At 50.0% G+C, this 19,102-nt stretch overlaps 8 protein-coding genes across 8 annotated transcripts; 5 read left to right on the forward strand and 3 right to left on the reverse strand.

Annotated features, from left to right (window-relative positions):
• Positions 1–442: 442 nt before the first annotated feature.
• An02g14190 (uncharacterized protein) lies at positions 443–2,500 on the forward strand (the record flags this gene model as incomplete). The annotated part of the gene is made up of 5 exons (XM_001400513.1): positions 443–666; positions 737–867; positions 920–1,654; positions 1,705–2,366; positions 2,423–2,500. 5 exons carry the CDS (start codon positions 443–445, stop codon positions 2,498–2,500), a joined length of 1,830 nt encoding a protein of 609 aa, XP_001400550.1.
• Positions 2,501–4,925: 2,425 nt separating this feature from the next.
• Positions 4,926–5,940, forward strand: An02g14200 (uncharacterized protein; the record flags this gene model as incomplete). The annotated part of the gene is made up of 4 exons (XM_001400514.3): positions 4,926–4,945; positions 5,146–5,265; positions 5,446–5,824; positions 5,881–5,940. The coding sequence occupies 4 exons, from the start codon at positions 4,926–4,928 to the stop codon at positions 5,938–5,940; spliced, it is 579 nt and encodes a 192-aa protein (XP_001400551.1).
• A 1,043-nt stretch (positions 5,941–6,983) lies between these two features.
• An02g14210 (uncharacterized protein) lies at positions 6,984–8,367 on the reverse strand (the record flags this gene model as incomplete). Its single annotated transcript, XM_001400515.3, has 3 exons — positions 6,984–7,999; positions 8,058–8,184; positions 8,242–8,367. 3 exons carry the CDS (start codon positions 8,365–8,367, stop codon positions 6,984–6,986), a joined length of 1,269 nt encoding a protein of 422 aa, XP_001400552.1.
• Positions 8,368–8,941: 574 nt separating this feature from the next.
• On the forward strand, positions 8,942–10,729 carry An02g14220 (uncharacterized protein; the record flags this gene model as incomplete). Its single annotated transcript, XM_001400516.3, has 8 exons — positions 8,942–8,993; positions 9,203–9,369; positions 9,418–9,525; positions 9,575–9,646; positions 9,696–9,782; positions 9,831–10,097; positions 10,147–10,515; positions 10,565–10,729. The coding sequence occupies 8 exons, from the start codon at positions 8,942–8,944 to the stop codon at positions 10,727–10,729; spliced, it is 1,287 nt and encodes a 428-aa protein (XP_001400553.1).
• A 711-nt stretch (positions 10,730–11,440) lies between these two features.
• On the forward strand, positions 11,441–12,967 carry An02g14230 (uncharacterized protein; the record flags this gene model as incomplete). Its single annotated transcript, XM_059746794.1, has 3 exons — positions 11,441–11,465; positions 11,588–12,475; positions 12,549–12,967. The coding sequence occupies 3 exons, from the start codon at positions 11,441–11,443 to the stop codon at positions 12,965–12,967; spliced, it is 1,332 nt and encodes a 443-aa protein (XP_059605723.1).
• A 668-nt stretch (positions 12,968–13,635) lies between these two features.
• An02g14240 (uncharacterized protein) lies at positions 13,636–14,865 on the forward strand (the record flags this gene model as incomplete). The annotated part of the gene is made up of 1 exon (XM_001400518.1): positions 13,636–14,865. The coding sequence occupies one exon, from the start codon at positions 13,636–13,638 to the stop codon at positions 14,863–14,865; it is 1,230 nt and encodes a 409-aa protein (XP_001400555.1).
• Positions 14,866–15,220: 355 nt separating this feature from the next.
• Positions 15,221–15,801, reverse strand: An02g14250 (hypothetical protein; the record flags this gene model as incomplete). Its single annotated transcript, XM_059746795.1, has 4 exons — positions 15,221–15,329; positions 15,370–15,472; positions 15,503–15,647; positions 15,709–15,801. The coding sequence occupies 4 exons, from the start codon at positions 15,799–15,801 to the stop codon at positions 15,221–15,223; spliced, it is 450 nt and encodes a 149-aa protein (XP_059605724.1).
• Positions 15,802–17,120: 1,319 nt separating this feature from the next.
• On the reverse strand, positions 17,121–18,039 carry An02g14260 (uncharacterized protein; the record flags this gene model as incomplete). Its single annotated transcript, XM_059746796.1, has 5 exons — positions 17,121–17,172; positions 17,219–17,331; positions 17,488–17,646; positions 17,793–17,817; positions 17,999–18,039. 5 exons carry the CDS (start codon positions 18,037–18,039, stop codon positions 17,121–17,123), a joined length of 390 nt encoding a protein of 129 aa, XP_059605725.1.
• Positions 18,040–19,102: the final 1,063 nt, after the last annotated feature.

A 19,102-nucleotide genomic window follows, 5' to 3' on the forward strand; every position in this document is an offset into this window, starting at 1 on the left:
ACGCCAGATCTGGCGATCCACGCGTTGCTGCGCATTCCGCTGCTTGATTTGGTGACCTAACTGATGCATGTGGTACCCAAACCTGGCTTCAGAGTGCTCCATCTTGCTAGTGTCTTTTGCTTTTTTCTTTTTCTTACCCTGCTTATTCTTTAGACTTTGATACCCCCTCTTCGTTGGCTAGTGTATTGCTTTTTCGTTCGGTGGATCTGGCTGGTACAGGTCGCAGATACCCTTTCTCGTCCGCTTAGCCTTGCAATCGTCAGCCTGCTCCGTCCTTTTCATGCCTGGTAACTTCGACATTGAAACTATCGGACTCGAACTGTTGCTTCATCTGCTACCTTCACGACGACGAAGTATTTGACGACCTGTCGGCATAAATGGACTTTGGTCATCTTATAGCTACCCAGCGATACTATCCATCAACGATTACGGCCCAGCCGCGATGCCCCTTCTTGACCACCGCACAGCAGTCTCATATGGTACCCTCGATCAGATGGATCAAGACAACAGGGAGGCGGAGGAACGCCTCCTTCAGGCGGAATATGACCCTGAAGGGCAGGATAGCGAAGTAGAATCCTCGGTGGATTCGGTTCAGGAGGGTGTTCGGAAGATTGAAGCGATCAATCTGACGTGGACAACACGGTCGTTAATCATAGCATATGTCAGGTAAGCCTTGTGAACTATGAGGATTTCTGTCTGCTCTCGATGTCTTTTTTAGTCGCTAACGATGTTGAAGCATCTTCCTCATGGCTTTCTGTACCTCACTTGAAAGCCAAACCGTGATGTCCCTTTCGGCTTATGCCACCAGTGCTTTCAGCAAGCACTCCCTTATCTCCACGGTTCTCGTTGTTCAAAATGTGGTGAACGGTGAGCATGTCTTTCCCTTGGGGTTATTATCATTGTCCGCTGACCCTCGTAGCTGTTATTAAGCCCCCTATGGCGAAGGTTGCCGACGTCTTCGGTCGGTTCGAAGCGTTCTGTGTCAGCATTCTCATATACGTTCTCGGGTACATCCAAATGGCTGCGTCGACCAACGTTCAGACTTATGCCTCCGCGCAGATTTTCTACTCTGCCGGATCTACCGGCTTGCAGATTCTTCAACAGGTGTTTATTGCTGACAGCAGCAGCCTATTGAACCGTGCGCTCCTGGCGCTTTTACCAGAGCTTCCATTCCTGGTCACGGTCTGGATTGGCCCGACTATTGCGAATGCAGTGCTTCAGCATACATCCTGGCGATGGGGTTATGGAATGTGGTCGATCCTCCTACCTGCCTCGTTTCTTCCCTTGGCACTATCGCTATTGTTCAACCAACGCAAGGCCCGAAGACTGAATTTGATCAAACCTAGACACCCTCATCGACGAGGCTTCCTTGCAATTGTTCGCCACACTTGGTACGATCTCGACATGTTTGGTCTGATCTTGCTCTCGACAGCGGTGACCTTGATTTTGGTCCCCCTTACCCTTGCTTCCAACGCTAAGAATGGGTGGAAGAATGGCAGCATCATCGCGATGATTGTGATTGGCATCCTCTGCCTTTTCGCGCTTCCCGCCTGGGAAACATCAAAGAAATTGGCACCCAAGCCTCTGTTGTCCCTGCATCTTCTCAAGGACCGAACAGCGCTCGCAGGGTGTACTCTGGCATTCTTTTACTTCAGTAAGAGCACACCTTTCCACCAATCAATGTATTCTGCTAATGCGTCTTAGTGGCGTTCTATTTCTCGGTTCAGCCTTACCTTTATTCTTACCTGCAGGTTGTTCAGGGCTATGATGTTGCCACAGCTGGCCGTGTGACCCAAACCTTTGCCTTCACGTCGACCATTGCTGCCTTCGCCGTGTCATTGCTCATCAAATATACGCGCCGGTACCGTGTCTATGTTACCTGCGGTTGTGTCATCTACATTGGCGGAATCCTGTTGATGTTGCTCTACCGTAAGGAAGGAAGCTCACCAGCGCAGATCTTGGGAACGCAGATTGTTGTCGGCATGGGCGGCGGGCTCCTCAACGTTCCAGTGCAGTTGGGCGTTCAAGCGTCCGCTAGCCACCAAGAAGTTGCTGCAGCGACAGCAATGTTTTTGACTTCTATGGAGATGGGTGGAGCCGTTGGAGCAGCAATTTCAGGTGCTGTTTGGACTCATCATATCCCGAGAAAGCTGCAACTCTACCTCCCTGATGAGTTCAAAGCCGATGCGGGTGAAATCTTCGGGAAGCTGACCAAGGCATTGTCTTACCCAATGGGATCCCCCGTCCGGATAGCCATCAATCGCGCATACCAGGAGACCATGAACAAGCTCCTGGTGTTGGCGTTCGTTGTCACAATTCCGCTGATCCCGCTCAGTCTACTGATGACGAATTACAAACTGGATAAGGTATGTGCTTGTGAAGCTAGTGTTGATGTTGAACGGATTGACTAATGTTGGCGTAGATGAGCGAATCATCACATCACGAGCCGATCCCAGTTGAAGATGAGGCTGAGCCTGAGGGGCGCGCGAAACGAACCTGACAGACAGCATTGGCGTTCATGTACCCTTCGCCTGAAGCTGCCACATTGTACAAACACATACTGGGAGTGCATTTCGGTTTAAATTGCAAGGGTACTCTATTTTCATTCCGCCTGCTGTCCACCGTCGCAAACCTGCCTGGGATAGAGAAGGCGGTGTGGATGACCCATAATTTGGGATTCGAAAATGGAATGTGTACAATCCAAACTATATACTCTGATGATTGATTGGTTGCCCTTTTTTTTTCCCTTTCTCTTTCATGCTTTTGGGTTGAGGCCGACGGTGCCGTTTGTGCGAGCATTCATTTGGCGTTCTGGAATCTCCTTGATGGCTTGCGCCATGACACTTAAGCTGCAACGGCGAGAACGGCCGGCAGCGGATGATCCTGCGGGATGATATTATAGATGTTACGACTAGACTAGATGATTTATGGGTCACGTTATATATATAGCAAGCATTGTCACTTATTTTTTGGATTCTACTTTGCGCCTTGTTTTTTGTAGGTTCTGATTGATTGCTGTGGTGGTGCGACGATAATAAAGCTGAGGATTGGACCGGGGGGTGGGAAGATGAGGGAAGCCGACTGATATGTACCGATCCCCAGGGTGGATTCTGGGCCCCATCATGAAACTTAGCGCGGGGGCATTTTATTGGGGTCGGTCTGGGCGTTTGCAGTGCTAAATATCTACTACGTAGTAGTACAAAGTAAGTAGATGAATGAGATGAAGAGGGCGGTCGGTGCTGTCCAACCAGCCCCGTGCGAGGTTGGGATGGCCCTGGCCTCGGCCTCATTGCTACCTTCGTCAATGACACCCTCGGGGTGGCAGTTGATCACAATCACTGCTACTGCCTACCTACTAGCTTCACTAACTACTAGGTTGTTCCTCCTTGGGCGCGTAGCGAATCAAGCTAGGACAGGCGCAGTCAGTGCGACCGTCTGGGCGAGCCAGATTGATTGGCCCAGCATCTGATGCTCAGTGTGACTGAATTCCTTCATGGCGAAATTATGATTGATTCCTTACCCAACTTGAGGTGTTACCTAACCTTCCTTACTTGCCTGAGCCTTAAACTAAGATACTGTCTGTCTTGTCTGCCTGCCTGGCCTTACCTTACATTGGACAGCCTGACTTCCGAGGCAAGCCTGGGGCCGGAGAGTGTGATGTGATGGCTTTTCTTTCTTTTGATGGAGGATGATCGGTTACTGGAGGAGTTCGCAGTTAGTACGTAGTTAAGTAACTGTATGGACTGAAAGAGAGTCTTGTTTTTTTTTTTCCCCTTTCCTCCTTTCTCTTTATCCTTTTCTCCATCAATATTTACTCTCATCATCTACTACCACGGCTCTGTTCGTCTTATTCTATCGATCGGATCCGACCAAGTTGCGGCTTTTATTTGCTTTTGGGGTGTGGATGACTTGACTTGGCTCTCCTCCTCCTCCTCCCCGAAAATCCCACCCTCTCATCCTCGGTTCTGGTATTAACCATCAGTAACTCATTTCATCTTTTTGCGCTTTCTCGGCATCAAGCTATCGTTGCAGAAGACAGACGATTCGAGATTCTAAATAAGATAATACGAAAGGAAAGAAGGATCGAGACAGGATAGAATAAAAGGGGGTGTGTTTATCTAGGTTGCCGTCATATTGGCCTTAGTCCGATCTCTGTGAGTTGTCTCTTATCTTAGGTTGTGGATCGCCGTTGTGTTGCTTTTTCATCTGGCCGTTCAGTGGGTAAGTAAGAAAGAGCGTGACGGGGATGAGGAAGTCTTTTTTTTTCCTTTGGGGGTTTCATCAGCAGCCCAGGGTGAATTATCTCAGACGGTGGCGCAACTCATGACGGACCATCGAGATATTGCCAGAGATGTTGAAAAAGGGCGGGCGATAAAAAAGGACCAACCTAGATAAACCAGGAGCTAACTAACGGTGCGGTGCGGGTTGCCCCATTTGCAAGCCAAAGCAGTCAAGCAGCAGCAAGCAGCAGCAGCAGCAAAAAAGTAGCAGCAGCTTCTTTTCCTCTTCCTCCTTACTACTACTACCTGGACTAGTAAGGTATCGTCTCCGTCCTCCGCCTCTGCCTCCCACATTGGCTGGCTTCCTTACCAACCATCCCTCTCTCTCACCGTCGACATTCACCGCACACCACCACCCCATTCCGTGAATCCAGACGGCCTCGCCCATCCACCGCGTCTGTCCTCCTCATCTTAGCCGCCTCACCTTCTCGTTCACTTCCACTCCATCCTCATTCTCTCCCTCCCTCCCTCCCTCTCTCTCTCAGAACACCCAATCGGTCTTCCCCCCTCACTCGTCTCCTCCCTCCCCCTGGTTCACCGCATCTCCTGCTTCTCCTGTCCTCCTTTCGGCTTCCGACAGACGACCTTCCGTGATTCTCTGCACCTTCTCTCCCGCAAACTTCACGGTTCTTCAAAGTTTACAACATGGTTGTGGCAACAATTAAGTGCGTTGTTCTCATCATCTTTATCCCTTTCTCTCCGCAATCACTTTTCCCCCTCCTCTCTTTCCCCTCCCCCCATTTGAATACACCCCCCCTCTATCCTGTCCCTTCCTTCCCCTTTCTCCGTGCAAACCGAACACATTCATTCATTCTTTCTTTCTTGGAGCGGCAGGTTGCTAACCATAGTTTGACTTTTGTCGCAGATGCGTTGTCGTCGGTGACGGTGCCGTTGGCAAGACCTGCCTTTTGATCTCTTACACGACGAACAAGTTCCCTTCCGAATATGTTCCCACGGTGTTTGATAACTATGCCGTCACAGTCATGTAAGTTAGGGATCTCCTATCATTGAACACGATTTACATATCGGGACTCTGTCGGAGTGCGCTATATCACACTGCCAATAGCGTTATTGGTGCAACCCAATGTCGCTGGCTCGACGAATGCGATGGCGTCTGTGGACAAATATCGGAATCTGGAACTGACTCGAATCCGTTGCGCAATAGGATTGGCGATGAGCCCTACACTCTGGGATTGTTTGATACTGCTGGTCAGGAGGATTACGATCGTCTTCGTCCTCTTTCGTATCCTCAGACGGATGTCTTCCTCGTTTGCTTTTCGGTCACTTCGCCTGCCTCCTTTGAGAACGTACGCGAAAAGTGGTTCCCCGAGGTGCACCACCACTGCCCCGGTGTCCCCTGCCTGATCGTGGGCACCCAAACCGATCTTCGCGACGATCCCGCTGTCCGCGAGAAGCTTGCCCGCCAGAAGATGCAACCGATTCGCAAAGAAGATGGAGACCGTATGGCCAAGGAGCTGGGCGCAGTGAAATACGTGGAGTGTTCTGCCCTCACGCAGTACAAGCTCAAGGACGTCTTTGACGAGGTTAGTGTCGCGCCACATCCCGCGTCGTCGCATCCACTCACACATGTCGATTCTAGGCGATTGTTGCCGCGCTCGAGCCCGCTCCTAAGAAGTCGAAGAAGTGCGTCCTGCTGTAATTGATCCCGGGATCTTACAGGGCAGGCCCGTACGCTCCGGAGGGTTCTAGGCCTGTCATTGATGCATCGCAGACACGTCGTATGATTTTGGGAGACTGAATGTGCTTTACCTATGCAATATGGAGTTTTGGGGATTCTTTCGTACAAAGGTGGCTGGCTTCTTCGATCGACGTCTGACTTGACATCCTGTGTCCGTTCACTGATTTTTGAGTGAATACACATCTTACAACCCGTAACACCCAAGTGTGCTCTTCCCTCTTCGCTCGGTTGTCTCTGCGCTGCTGAGCCCTGTCTACCTCAAGCAGACCTGCCATCGAGAGCTCTTCCTCATCATTTCATCGGAACCTCTTGTCTCCCGACTTTCGTCTCGTCCTACCTGGCCAGCGTCGTTTCTTGATCCTCCTACCTCCATTCCCTCACTGTGTCCCTTCCACCTTTTTCCCCCACTGTCAATTTCTTATCCCTAAACTTTCCCCTTTCCGCTTTCACCAACACGTTTCCACCCACCCCACCTTTTCTCTTCCTTAAACCTCCCCTTTTACTCCCTTTCTAAACTCTCATCGTCCCTATCGGCGTTGGAAGTCGAGGCGTCTTGTTTTGGCTGGCTGATGGTTTTTCTTACTTTTCTTTTCTATATTTTCCTCATACTCTGCGATCTGTTATCGTGCCGATCCCCCCCGTCCCAAATTTGCTGTGCAATTTGTTCTCCTGAGCTGCAGCCCTTCTACTTATTTTCTTATCTTCAAAGCCTGGACTAGATAACACAGATACAATAGTGATGACCAAGTTACTTTTATATATTATGGTTAGATGTTGCTGTTGCTGGTTCGTGAGGTCATAATTGATCAGTCTGGCCTATATAGTACTATGCATTTGCTGATAATGAAATCACTTATTCAATTGTTCGATTGAACTAATAGTAGAAGTACTTAGGAGCATGCTATCCGTCTTCACTCTTACTTCATGATGTACTTGCATCAGTATTAACTCACTCGTTCATTATACATACATACATACACATAACTTCATATCGCATACTTCATTCACAGCTCATCCTTGGCCTCCTTCTTCTCCACGGGATCCTCTCCCTCCTCAACAACAACAGTCTCCTCCACAGGCGTCACCTTCCGTCCATACCATCCACCCAACTCTTCACCCGCTCCAGCCTTGACCATGCTAGTGATGATCTCAAAAGCCACCTGAGCTGCAGCCAAGGCAGTGGTCTCGCCCTTGTTGTCATAGCTGGGAGACACCTCGACGATATCCGCGCCGACAATGTTCAGCTTCTCAATTCCGCGCAGGATGCGGATGAACTCGCGGGTCGTCCAGCCACCGGGCTCGGGGGTACCAGTTCCGGGGGCAGTGGCAGGGTCCAGGACGTCAATGTCCACGGACAGATAGACAGGCTGGTCGGAATCCAGACCGATGCGCTCGATGATGCGGTTCACGATGCCCATTGGGCCGAGGTCGTCGATGTCGTCGGCGTGGATGCGCATGAATCCCTGCTCCGGTCCAGGGTTGGTGTAGTCGCTGTCGTCGACGCCGGTCAAGCGTGTGCGGAGACCAGCGTGCGCAGAGGTCGAGTTGCAGATTAGACCCTCGCGGCTGGCTTTGTGGAAGAAACTGCCGTGGTTGAAGTGTGCTTGCTCGGAGGTCCAGTAGGCTGAGTAGCGCACTGGGTTCCAGGTGTCCAGGTGCGCGTCGAAGTGCAGTACCGTGATGGGCTTCTGGTAGATTTGGTACAGCGCGCGGAGGGCTGGGAGCGCTACACTGTGGTCGCCTCCCAATGTGACCAGCTTCGATTTGCCGGCTGAGATGCCCTTCGTGCCGTACTTGGAGTCGGCGGAGGTCAGGGCCGGCCGCGAGCCCAGTTCCAGGAAGGCTTCGTACATCTGGCGCTCCGCGACGCCATTGTCGAATGGTGTGATCGGGATGTCGCCGCAGTCTTTGACTGTCGCCCAGGAGGCGTAGGGGTTGATCCCCGCTCGGGTGTTGTAGCTGGTGCCGGCCATTTGGCGGGCGCTAGCAGCCCGGATGGAGCGCGGACCAAAGCGAGCGCCTGGATGGGGGTGTTAGTGGTTTTGAGAGTGTTATTTGAGATTATTGGGTGTTCTTACCTGGCCTGTAGCTGACAGCCGTGTCGAAGGGGGCTCCGATGACGGCGATGTCGTACCGTTCGTCGGGTTCGATCAGGCATTTGACTGGCTTCAGGTGGGCAAAGCTGGCAATGCCGGAGAAAGTGAACTGCAATGGTGTGTGAGTGTGAGTGCGAAATGAATGGATTGGAATTGGGGCGCCTACCTCCTGATCCCATTTCCTCAGCAATTCCTCACGCACATGCTCTGGCACCTCTTCGTGGTCATGGTGAGCGTGGGCGAAGGCCGTACCAGCCAGCGCCAGGCAAGCAGCCCAAGTGAGGGATCTCATGACGAATTTGAGGGCCTCACTCGAGTTGTATTGGGGGTGTAAGGGAGATGGGGAAGAGAAGAGAGGAGGGGAAATTCGGAGCAGCAATCGGAGAGGTCTAAATAGCGGTGGTAGTTGCGTTGACATAAAAAATACATGCCATGAATAGAATAGTAATAATAATGGCTACTGGGGATGATGGGCCTATCTTCTTATCGATAGGGAGATTGACCCCCATTGGCCAGTATACAGCCGTAAAGGGAAATATCTATGCCTTGTGGCCTAGCGTCACTGACGTCGTGCGGACCTTCCCTTTTTGGTCAACTTCTTCATCGTCTCAATGCGGAAGGAACACCCTTGACCCCCCATTTCTCGCCTCGTCCATTGGCTGCGTTGAGCTTCACCACTTCATCTTTTCTATCTTCTTCCATCCATTCATTCTAGCCTCTCCCGCCTTTCCCCAACATCGGTATAGCGTCGCGGGAGTTTGGACCTCCATTACGTCTGAAGGCTGCGGAGACCGACCACCCGCAGCAAGACTACCCGTGAAATACCTCGACCACAGTAATCACGTACCGTGTATCCCCAGAATGCCATGCGTCGTGTTGTCGTGACTGGTCTTGGAGCAGTGACACCTCTAGGAGTAGGTGAGTGATGTCTCCATGTGCACCTGAGCATGTCCCAAAGAACCTCGTCAAGGCCGTGGTTCTACCATCTTTTTTTTCGGTCTCCAGCGTCTCCACTTCTACTCTTCCGGAAAGGGAAGGTCTTGCACTACCTCATATTCATGCCCAGGAAGGCAACTGTACACGATCAATCAATCCTCTTGCTACTATTGCTAAGTAATCTTCCGTAGGTTTCCGTCGTACTTGGAAACGTCTCCTGGATGGTCACTGTGGCATCGTCAATGTCAACCATCGCGATGCCAGATTTGCAGATCTGCCATGCCAGATCGCAGCAGTGGTGCCGCAAGGTGCACGAAAGGATGGATGTTGGACGGCTTCGGAGTGGTTAAGTCGAGATGTAGGCATTCCATAGTGCTTTCTAGATTTGTAACTGATGTCCTTGCAGGATGAGCGCAAGATGGCTCGCTTCGCCCAATATGCCATGGCTGCGTCGGAAGAGGCCCTCGAAGACTCGGGCTGGAAGCCTACAGAATTTGAGAAACGAGAAGCTACTGTATGTATTGTCGCTGCTTATCGATATGACATCTCTAACTGTATGCCAGGGAGTCTGCCTTGGATCAGGCATTGGCAACTTTGACGAGGTTTACGACACAGTCGTTGCATATGACAAGGGGGTTAGTACTAGCATGTCTACCATTCAATTACCGTGCTGACGAGCCATAGGGATATCGCAAAGTATCACCTCTGTTCGTGCCTAAGCTTCTGATCAATCTCGGGGCTGGGCACATTTCCATGAAGTATGGATTCATGGTAAGAGAAGTTCCTTACTACTGCTTTTCCTCGGGGCTAATGGTATAGGGCCCAAATCACTCAGCAACAACGGCTTGTACAACTGGGGCTCATTCCATAGGCGATGCTGCTCGCTTCATCGCGTTCGGTGATGCAGACGTGATGCTGGCCGGCGGGGCAGAGTCTTGTATTCATCCGCTAGCTGTCGGAGGTTTTGCTCGGGCCCGCAGTTTGGCTACAAGCTTTAACGGCTCGCCAGAAAAGGCATCAAGACCTTTTGACTCGGATCGGGAAGGCTTTGTGGTCGGTGAAGGCGCGGCAATGTTGGTCTTGGAGGTATTTCAAAGCAATTGGTTACGATGGGACGTTTCTAATCATTTGTCAGGAACTCGAACACGCAAAAGCCAGAGGAGCTCGAATTTATGCCGAATTGAGAGGCTACGGCTGTTCTGGCGATGCACACCATATGACAGCACCTAAAGAGAACGGCGAAGGCGCGTTCCTAGCCATGAGGAAAGCTCTGAAAAACGCCGGACTCCCACCTTCCGCGGTCGACTATGTCAACGCTCATGCCACTTCAACTGTTGTCGGTGATGCAGCAGAAAATGCTGCCATCAAATCCTTGCTCCTGGGACCGGGAGGGAAGCAACGGGCGACGGAAGTTAACATCAGTAGCACGAAGGGAGCCGTCGGCCATTTGCTCGGTGGTGCAGGCGCCATTGAAGCTTTGTTCTCAGTTCTCGCAGTTAACGAGGTAAGCGGCCCTGACATAAAATATAAAACACTGCTAACGCCAAGTCTAGGATGTGATGCCTCCGACCATCAATCTGGAGCGGTTGGCTGATGGGTTTGACTGCAACTATGCCCCGAAACAGGCCCAGGAGCGCACCATTGACGTGGCTTTAACGAACAGTTTTGGATTTGGGGGGACGAACAGCAGTTTGTGTTTCTCGAAGCATGCAGGGTAGGCGGATTTTGTATCATATGATATTGGCGGGTTTGCATATTGCATTGCATTGTATCAATAAACATGTACCACAAGGGCGGATGTAACTGCCAGTCACATTGGAGTAACACGTTTAACTGGCCAACGTGGTCAGTGACAGCTATTTCACATAATCAAGCATGTAAGAGGGTTTTTTTCTCACTCAACACCATCATGAAGAATAGTTATGTTAATTCCTAAGTAAGCCGACTTGAACCCATCAATCGTCCTTCCTTGCTTATTACCCACTCACCGCAGCCTCATCCACCGCAACAAAGAAATCAACCGAAACACAGGCACCACAACACTTCAAAGATACCTCATTAAATCTTCATTCATCATTCAAACTAACCTCTCCAGGCGAATTGATTTTGTGCCAATAACCCAGGCGTTCAATCCCCCTCCAACCGACCTCCACCTAACTGACCACCCACGTGACCTCCCCAAATGCGGAGCGCCCCGGACTGTGAGTGAGTGAGTGTGCTCAGCGCAAGCCTCGACCAACTAAGATACCGCACTCCCAGCAATCACCGTCCCCCTTTTTTACCACGGTCGGAGCTAGATACATAGCTTTAATTCTAATTCTATCCTATTCCGTTTCTATTTCCTGACGATATCGCTTCTTAAATCCGACCGTCGATAAAGAGCGCGCGCGTGTGTCCGTTGTGGGTAGTCGGTCGTTTCGTTCATAATCATGGCTACTGCTACCGGCGGCAGAGGTCCGTTATAGGCAACCCCCCTCCCCTCTCCCCCGATAATGTTCCCGCGCAATGGTTTTAAGGGCAACCACAAAGGCACACACCTTTTCTTTCTACGATCGACGCTAATACTGGTGTTGTAGCGTCCTCTGCCTCTTCTACCGCGGCGGGGAGTCTGGTCGATGCGTCGGGATATAAGTATGCCGAGAAGGATATCAAGCCTGGGAAGATCAAGTTGAAGAAGTCGGCGGCGAGTGCTGCTAAGTCTGGGAAGAAGAAGGGTGATGGTTTGTTTCCCTGCTTCCATTCTACCCTCCCAGGGATGGGTGGTTTGGTGTCATGTCATGCTGATGAAGTTGTTGCGCGGTTTATAGTGCCTGAATCTCCCGGTTCCTCGTCGCCTATATTACCCGATATCGATGAAAAAACTATGGCTGCGTTCCCGACGGGGAAGCCCCGCGAAGAAGATCATCTCGAGACCGTCATCTGTAAGACGTGCAAGAGGCCGGTGTTGAAGCAAAATGCGGTGGAACATATACGTGGTTGTATTCGCGCGAAGCAGGAGAAGGCCAGGAAGAAGAAGGAGGCGAGAGATGCGGCGAACCGCGCAAAGGAGAAGGGGGATAAAGATGGTGATGAAGATGTGGGTGCTGGTGAGAAGGGTGAGGGGGCTGGTGACGATTCGATGAAGGGTCAGAAGAGTGCGAAGAAGTCCGCTGTTAAAGGGATGGCGGAGGATGGGACGAAGAAGGGCAAGAAGCGCAAGACGGAGGCCGGGGAGGATGATAAGGACAAGGAGCCGAAGAAGAAGAAAAAGAAGGAGGAGCCGAAACCCAAGGTGCCGAAGCCGAAGGGTCCTGTTGATGTTGAGAAGCAGTGTGGTGTTACTTTGCCGAATGGTGCGCAGTGCGCTAGGTCGTTGACTTGTAAAAGTCATTCGATGGGCGCGAAGAGAGCCGTCCCGGGGCGTTCGTTGCCGTATGATATGCTGTTGCAGGCGTATCAAAAGAAGAACCAGGCGAGGCAGCAGAGTAAGTGGTCCCGTGGCTTATGGAGCCCGAGTCTGGACTGGATTGGGACGGTGCTAATGCTGGTTATCTACAGAGGCTGCTATCGATGCGAATGCTCCGCTGCAGGATGATCTGGATAATAATGGGCCTGTCGACTCGGATGAAGAGAAAGACACTGTCATGGCGGCCATCTCTCGATCTCATCCATACCCGATGGTGACTCATACGTTAATCTCGACGAAGAAGAAGTACCAATATGTGCGGATCAAAGAGATGCTATCTCATGCATTGGGCGGTTCCCGGGGTGGTGGGCTTTTCTCGACAGGGGATACTCTCTCCTCTCCATTTCCGGATGGTGGCAGCCTGTTCACCCCTGTAGAGGAGGTATCGGTGCCCGAGCCTATGGCTGTGGATGAGCCGGAGCCGGTAGAGTCGCAGGAGAATGCAACAGATGCTGGTGCGAAGACACCTGCACCTGAAGCCAAGAAGGTGCCTGTGGCGGCTAGCTCGTAGAGCTCTCGCTGGTAACGAGTGATGAAAGCCTCCCAGGATCGGATATACATATAGCCCGCTTACGGGCAGGGAGTTTGGGCGATGCTTGATGGCGTTTCTGGAAGGGTTCTGGGTCTTTTTGGTTTGCTGTTTGATAAAGATACCCCGCGCTCAGTCTTACTGGCGTGCATTATTGTAAATTAAGTCGGTGCTTCTTTGGCCGTATTGATAGAATGCAATTGATACTGCATGTTAAGCCGTTTTCCTTCCTTGATTGTTGGGTAGTACATCAATGCATAGCCTACTACATTTACTTTTGCGTGCATGAAATTCAATAAAAACGCCATTCTCCACCGTAGTATCGCATTGTCAGGCGACAAGAACGGCAATGTGATGCCTCAGGCCACAGAGTATCTCCGAACCTCCGCAGATGGGAGTCAAAGCTACCTTCGTTGCCTCAATGCGCCTGCTCTCATTTTCCTGACGAACGCCAACTCACCACCACCACGCCCCTATACTATTCTGCTTCTACCCACCTACTGCGGAACACCTTATTGCGCCCTGCGCCTGCGGGCGAGAAGCTCTAACTACCACTAGCGTGACCACCATTTCTCCAGACCATTGTTCCTCACAACCTCACCCACTCCTCCTCCCCTCCACCCAATACAGAAATATTTAGTCCGACTACCATGGGCAACTCAGTCCCCGATCTCGATGCCGTAGGCATCAAAGCCGATCCCGACCTCGCCGACCAATTCCGTCGCGAAGTCGCCTCTCTGCTCGGCCGCAACAACCTCAACTTCCCCGGCGCGCAACCCGTCAGTTTCTCGACACGGCATCTGACCGAGCTCCAACGAGAAGATTACTACGTGTGCGAAAAGACCGACGGAATCCGATGTCTTATGTACTTTGCGCGGGGCGAACCGGATTCCGACACTCCTGAAATTCACTACTTGATTGATCGCAAAAACGACTACCGCTACGTCCCGGGCTTGCACTTTCCCTTACCGGACGATGACACGTTCCAGCGCTTCCATGTCGATACGCTGGTCGACGGCGAGCTGGTCAATGATACCTACGAGGATGGCACGCAGCAGCTCAAATATCTTGTGTTTGATTGCTTGGTGCTCGATGGGCAGAGTTTGATGCATCGGACATTGGATAAACGGCTCGCGTATTTTAAGGAAAAGGTGCTCAAGCCGTATAATGCGCTGTACGATCGGTTTCCCGAGGAGAAGCAGCATCGGATCTTTGCCGTGGAGGATAAATCGACGCAGTTTAGTTATGGCATTGAGATGATGTTTCGGGATATTATCCCCAAGGTGAAGAAGATTCATGGTAATGACGGTCTGATTTTTACTTGTCGGAGTACCCCCTATCGCATCGGTACGGATGAACATATTCTCAAGTGGAAGCCGCCCAGTGAGAATACTATCGATTTTCGAATGCGCTTGGAGTTTCCCCTGCTGGAACCGGATTCGGATGATGAGGCTGAGGGTGTTACGGAGCCGTATTACGATTATGATGCCTTGCCTATCTTTCATCTGTTTGTTATGCTCAATTCGAATGAGTACCGCCCCTTCGGGGAGATGTATGTCTCGCCAGAGGAGTGGGAGAACATGAAGGCGTTGCAGCAGCCACTGGACGATGCGATTGTGGAGTGCGCTCAGGATGAGCAGGGTCGCTGGCGGTTCCATCGCATTCGGGATGATAAGGCGGACGCGAATCATATTTCGACGGTGGAGAAGGTGCTAGAGAGTATCCAGGACCGGGTGACGGAGGAAGATCTTATTCGGGTAGCTCCGGCGATTAAGACGGCGTGGAAGAAGCGACAGGCGCAGATGTCGGAGCGGGGAAGACCCGGCAGTACGGCGCAGGTTAATGGGAGTAATGGAGTGAAGCGGAAGTTTGAGGACTAGGGGGAATGATGCTACTAAGGGGTGGTGATGCTTTGACTGATTCGGTTTGCGAGGCGTTTGGCGTTGGTCGACGATGGGGATGTCTCATCCCATATCCTGGGGGGGTGTTGTTGTAACTATGTATAGATAATCAGAGATGGGCAGAGAGGATTAAGGCTAAACCGGGTTGGGCGGGTTTTGTATAATGCAATGCAATTTTTTTTTACTTTAAATATTTGGCTTAACTATGGAGAGTATCTGTAGAACTTCACTAGATGCCACTTTGGCAAGGATATCCTCAATCCACTATCATCATAAACTCTGCACTACTGTCAGACGATGTAAATCACATATATTATCATGCATTAATTGACATCTAGTATACAACATAGGGGGTATGTAAAGAATTCCCCCAAGTCACTGCACCAACGCCATCACTCAAGCCACTGCAACCTGGCGCAGCTGACTGACTTCCACATAACTTTCTACAACAGTATGGAGGAGTGATAGCTGCTAGATACTTACCCCATACTTACGTATCCAGCCAACAACGCACAGAGCCTCGCAAGCCCGGATTGGAATGTGGAGATAGGCACATACATGTAGAGCCGATCATGCAACTCCATGACTAGTAGATAGTACTTTTAGTGGCACTGACTATATGCTTTTTCGGGCCATAGCATGATAGGGGTGGGAAATGGTTCATCCATTCCATCCGGAGTAACTTGACCAGCAGGTTGGGTCGAGCTTATTCGTGAAGGAGCATGCATGATGCTCGCTCGAGCTTCGGAGTATCTAGATACCTCGTATCTTTTTTTTCTTTATTTATTTCTATACTTAAGTACTTGATGCTTGCTCACTTACTTTCTTGGGGATTGTTTGTGTTACACGAAGAGAGAGTTCGGGTACGAGGGATGGATGGGGGGGGACGGATGGGGTAATTGTGGAGGTCTCCATGTTTGTAAGAGTAGTTGGGTTGATAGTATGTATGGAGTAGTACTTTGGAGGTAAGTTATTTGGGTGATTACGTTGCGATGGCTGGCTGGATGGCTGGCTGGCTGGTTGGAAATGAATCCAGGGGGGGTGCAAGATGAAGCTGTGGTAGTAGTAAAACAAAGCAGGGGTTGCTTGGTGTTGACAGGGCTTTTACTGAAATGAGTTGGATGGGGTGGGTTTGGAGTGTTGTTCTTTTTTTGCCACGGAGCAAATGGAAATAGCAATCCTGTGGGATGAATGGATGGATCGAAGGATTGGTGGGTTAATCTGAAGAGGTAAAAAGTAGTACTTGGTCGTAATTCGTACTTCTGTAGGACTGGTTAGTGCTGTTAGTGGTGTTTCTAGAAGGTGAGGTGTCCAAGGCATGGGGGGATGAGAGATCACATCATTCATGAAGAAGGATTGCGTGGTCTGATCCATTCATGCTCCATCCATCCTACAGTACTTGTAATAAGTCGCCACTGAAACCTCCCTAATGAGTATTGAATCACGTATCTAGAATGGAAACGGATATTCTGCACGATGGAGTAATCTCGGGCTTTCTTCCTCAGCAGCTACACTAGTTCTAACTATCTAGTATTACTCGCTGCCTTTCCCGGAACTCAGGCTGAATGCCCCGAAGTCGATCACTAGAAAAAAAAGGTATGGGGGAAGTACTCCGTAGTTGTGGTAAGTATGGAGAAAAGAGTCGAACAGTTTCTAAAACCACATGAAGTAACTCCAGCCATTGAACTAGTCAGAAACTGACCCTTGTTTTCTCCACATCTGCACACGTAACAGTAAGCTAGTCTAGTGTGCATCTGCTTTGCTTTCCCCAAATCCACCCCCAACTCCATCCCCATCCCCATCCATCCCCATCTTGTCTTTCTCCGGGCTGAGCTCTTTTCCCCAGCCAAAAATAATAAAAGAAAAAAAGGTCAAACCATTCCTTCATTTCAGTCCCCGGGACAGTTTCCGTCTTTCCGTCCTTCCGTCCAAGCATGCCCACTCAGTCCTACCATACCATTCGCCTTGCCCAGACGTAGCAAAGCAGTTGGGGTAGTAGTATTCCCATCGTTATGTGTGGTTCTGGCCTGGACCCGACTTTCTGGGTCCATCTGCCGTAGCCTGACTCCGGGGAGGGTGGAAGGGTGAGGCGGTTGTTCCTTTTTTCTTTTTTCCACCTTTTTTTTTTCTCTTTTCTTTTTGGTTTCGGTTTCGCCTCGCAACGGGAAGGGATGGTGGATGTATCCTTCCATCCAATCCTTCCTTCTCGCTCTCCTTTATTCGGTAATACGTAGCTATTTATTGCTTAGTAGAGTGGTAGGTGTACCTGAGTCGTAGTGGTAGTAACTAAGGAAAGGTATTTTAGGCGGGTATTTCTTCTTGCTCTGCCTACTTTTTTTCTTCCATCCTTTTCTCTTCAGACTTGCCTTTTCTCTTGGAGTACTCGGTTCCTGGTACTTTATTGTTTATATCTCTCCACTCTGCTCCGTACAAGTGAGGCAGTTTCTATAAATCATCACCATCCACCACCCACCACTATAGTCAGCACCAACAACCAAGCTATAGAATACACAGACAATAGTAAAGAGAAAGGAAAAAGAGAGAGAGAGAGGTAAGCCAATTATTCCCTCTTTCTTTTTTTTTTACCCTTGCACAACACACCATCACAATCAATACAACACGGACATAATCCTCGGCTAAGAGGAGGGATTGAGGACCCTCATGAGCAAATAACTGGATCCATCCATCCATCCACTGATCTATTCCTTTTACCTCGGCGGTTTTCGGAGCAAACCACAAGATATCTTTACTCCGGAGGATCTATATCGGCATACATCCCATCCATTTATCACATATGATATTTCTCTTTTCTTCTTTGCTTCTTCCCACTCGGTTATATATATGTTCTACATATGCACATGCAGGACACAGATCATTGACATGAATCTACTACTATAGGAACATACCTCACTACTTATATAATCTCTGTTCCTGATCACTATATACTACTACTTCTTTACACATCCAACAACTTCACACCTATCTTCCTTCCTCTACACTGAAAGAAAGTGAAGACAGACAGACAAACAAAATGTCTCCCTCCCGCTGTCCAACTCCACCATCCACATCCACATCAACAACATCTACATCTACATCAACACGGAGACCTCACCTCTCCCTTCCTCTCTCCCAAGATACCATCTCCCGCGCCATCCTCTCCGCCTCAACACATATCCCCAAGGCAATCACCATCGACACTACCACTACACATCCTACTTCTCCATCAACACCATCATATCACACAGAAGGGAAATCACCCCTAGATTGGGAATTCCCCCTGCCGCCACCACCGCCTCCTTCGCCCGTGGAGATGAGGAGGTTTTGGGCTTGAATTCCTCTCTTATATGGATGAAGTTAGGTTCATTAGGGAATGGGTGTGATGGGTGTTGATCCATTTCTATTATTTTTTGTTGAATTGATATTCATGGGATGGGGTTTAGCGTTGGTTTGGTTTTATTTGGATAATTGCATCTCATGGATGGACGGAACTGGGTGTTTGGTGATGTGTGATTGATGGGTTTATTTTGTCTCTGTGTTCGGGTTTGATTATCTAGGTCTTTGTATTGGGTAGCTAGCTAGCTATTTGTTATTTGAAGTTACAGGGGAATAGATGTGTATACTATTACTCGATCCTAATGATAGAGTCTTTACTGTAATTTGGTATCTCCTTCATCATAAGAAGTATAGTATACACAGGACATTATAGTATATAACCAAGTATGATACAATCCATCTACTGCATCAAATCGACGCTATCACATGCAGGGATTACCAAAATAATAATAACCAAGATTTACCATCAAATCAAGGATGTACCTTGCAGCTGCTAAGGAAAGAATCCCGCTGACGCCATTGCGCCGCAAACCGGTTCGTACAACGCGCATCAACTGCCCTATTCAGGTCGGTCGAAACTTTCCCGCCGAGGATTCTGACTTGAGTGATCTGTTCTGTTGGCAAGCTTCTCCCGGCCCGAACAGTTCTTGTTTCTGCGGTGGGACGAACGCATGTGTCGTTCACCCTGACCTCGGTCGATCGGTCGGAGCATCGGATGTTCAAGCCAAGGGCACGTGACGTGCCTGCCTCAGTTACCTGGCTTTTGTGACTATCCTATCCGCTCCGGAGGTCAGGTCAGGTCGGGTCTGGATCATCGTTAGATCAATCATGTTCCATAAGTACTATGATTGATCCTTTTCTTTTAGTCGAAGTTCAGTGTGTG

Source organism: Aspergillus niger, assembly GCF_000002855.4.
Source record: "Aspergillus niger supercontig An02".
NCBI classification, from domain to species: domain Eukaryota; kingdom Fungi; phylum Ascomycota; class Eurotiomycetes; order Eurotiales; family Aspergillaceae; genus Aspergillus; species Aspergillus niger.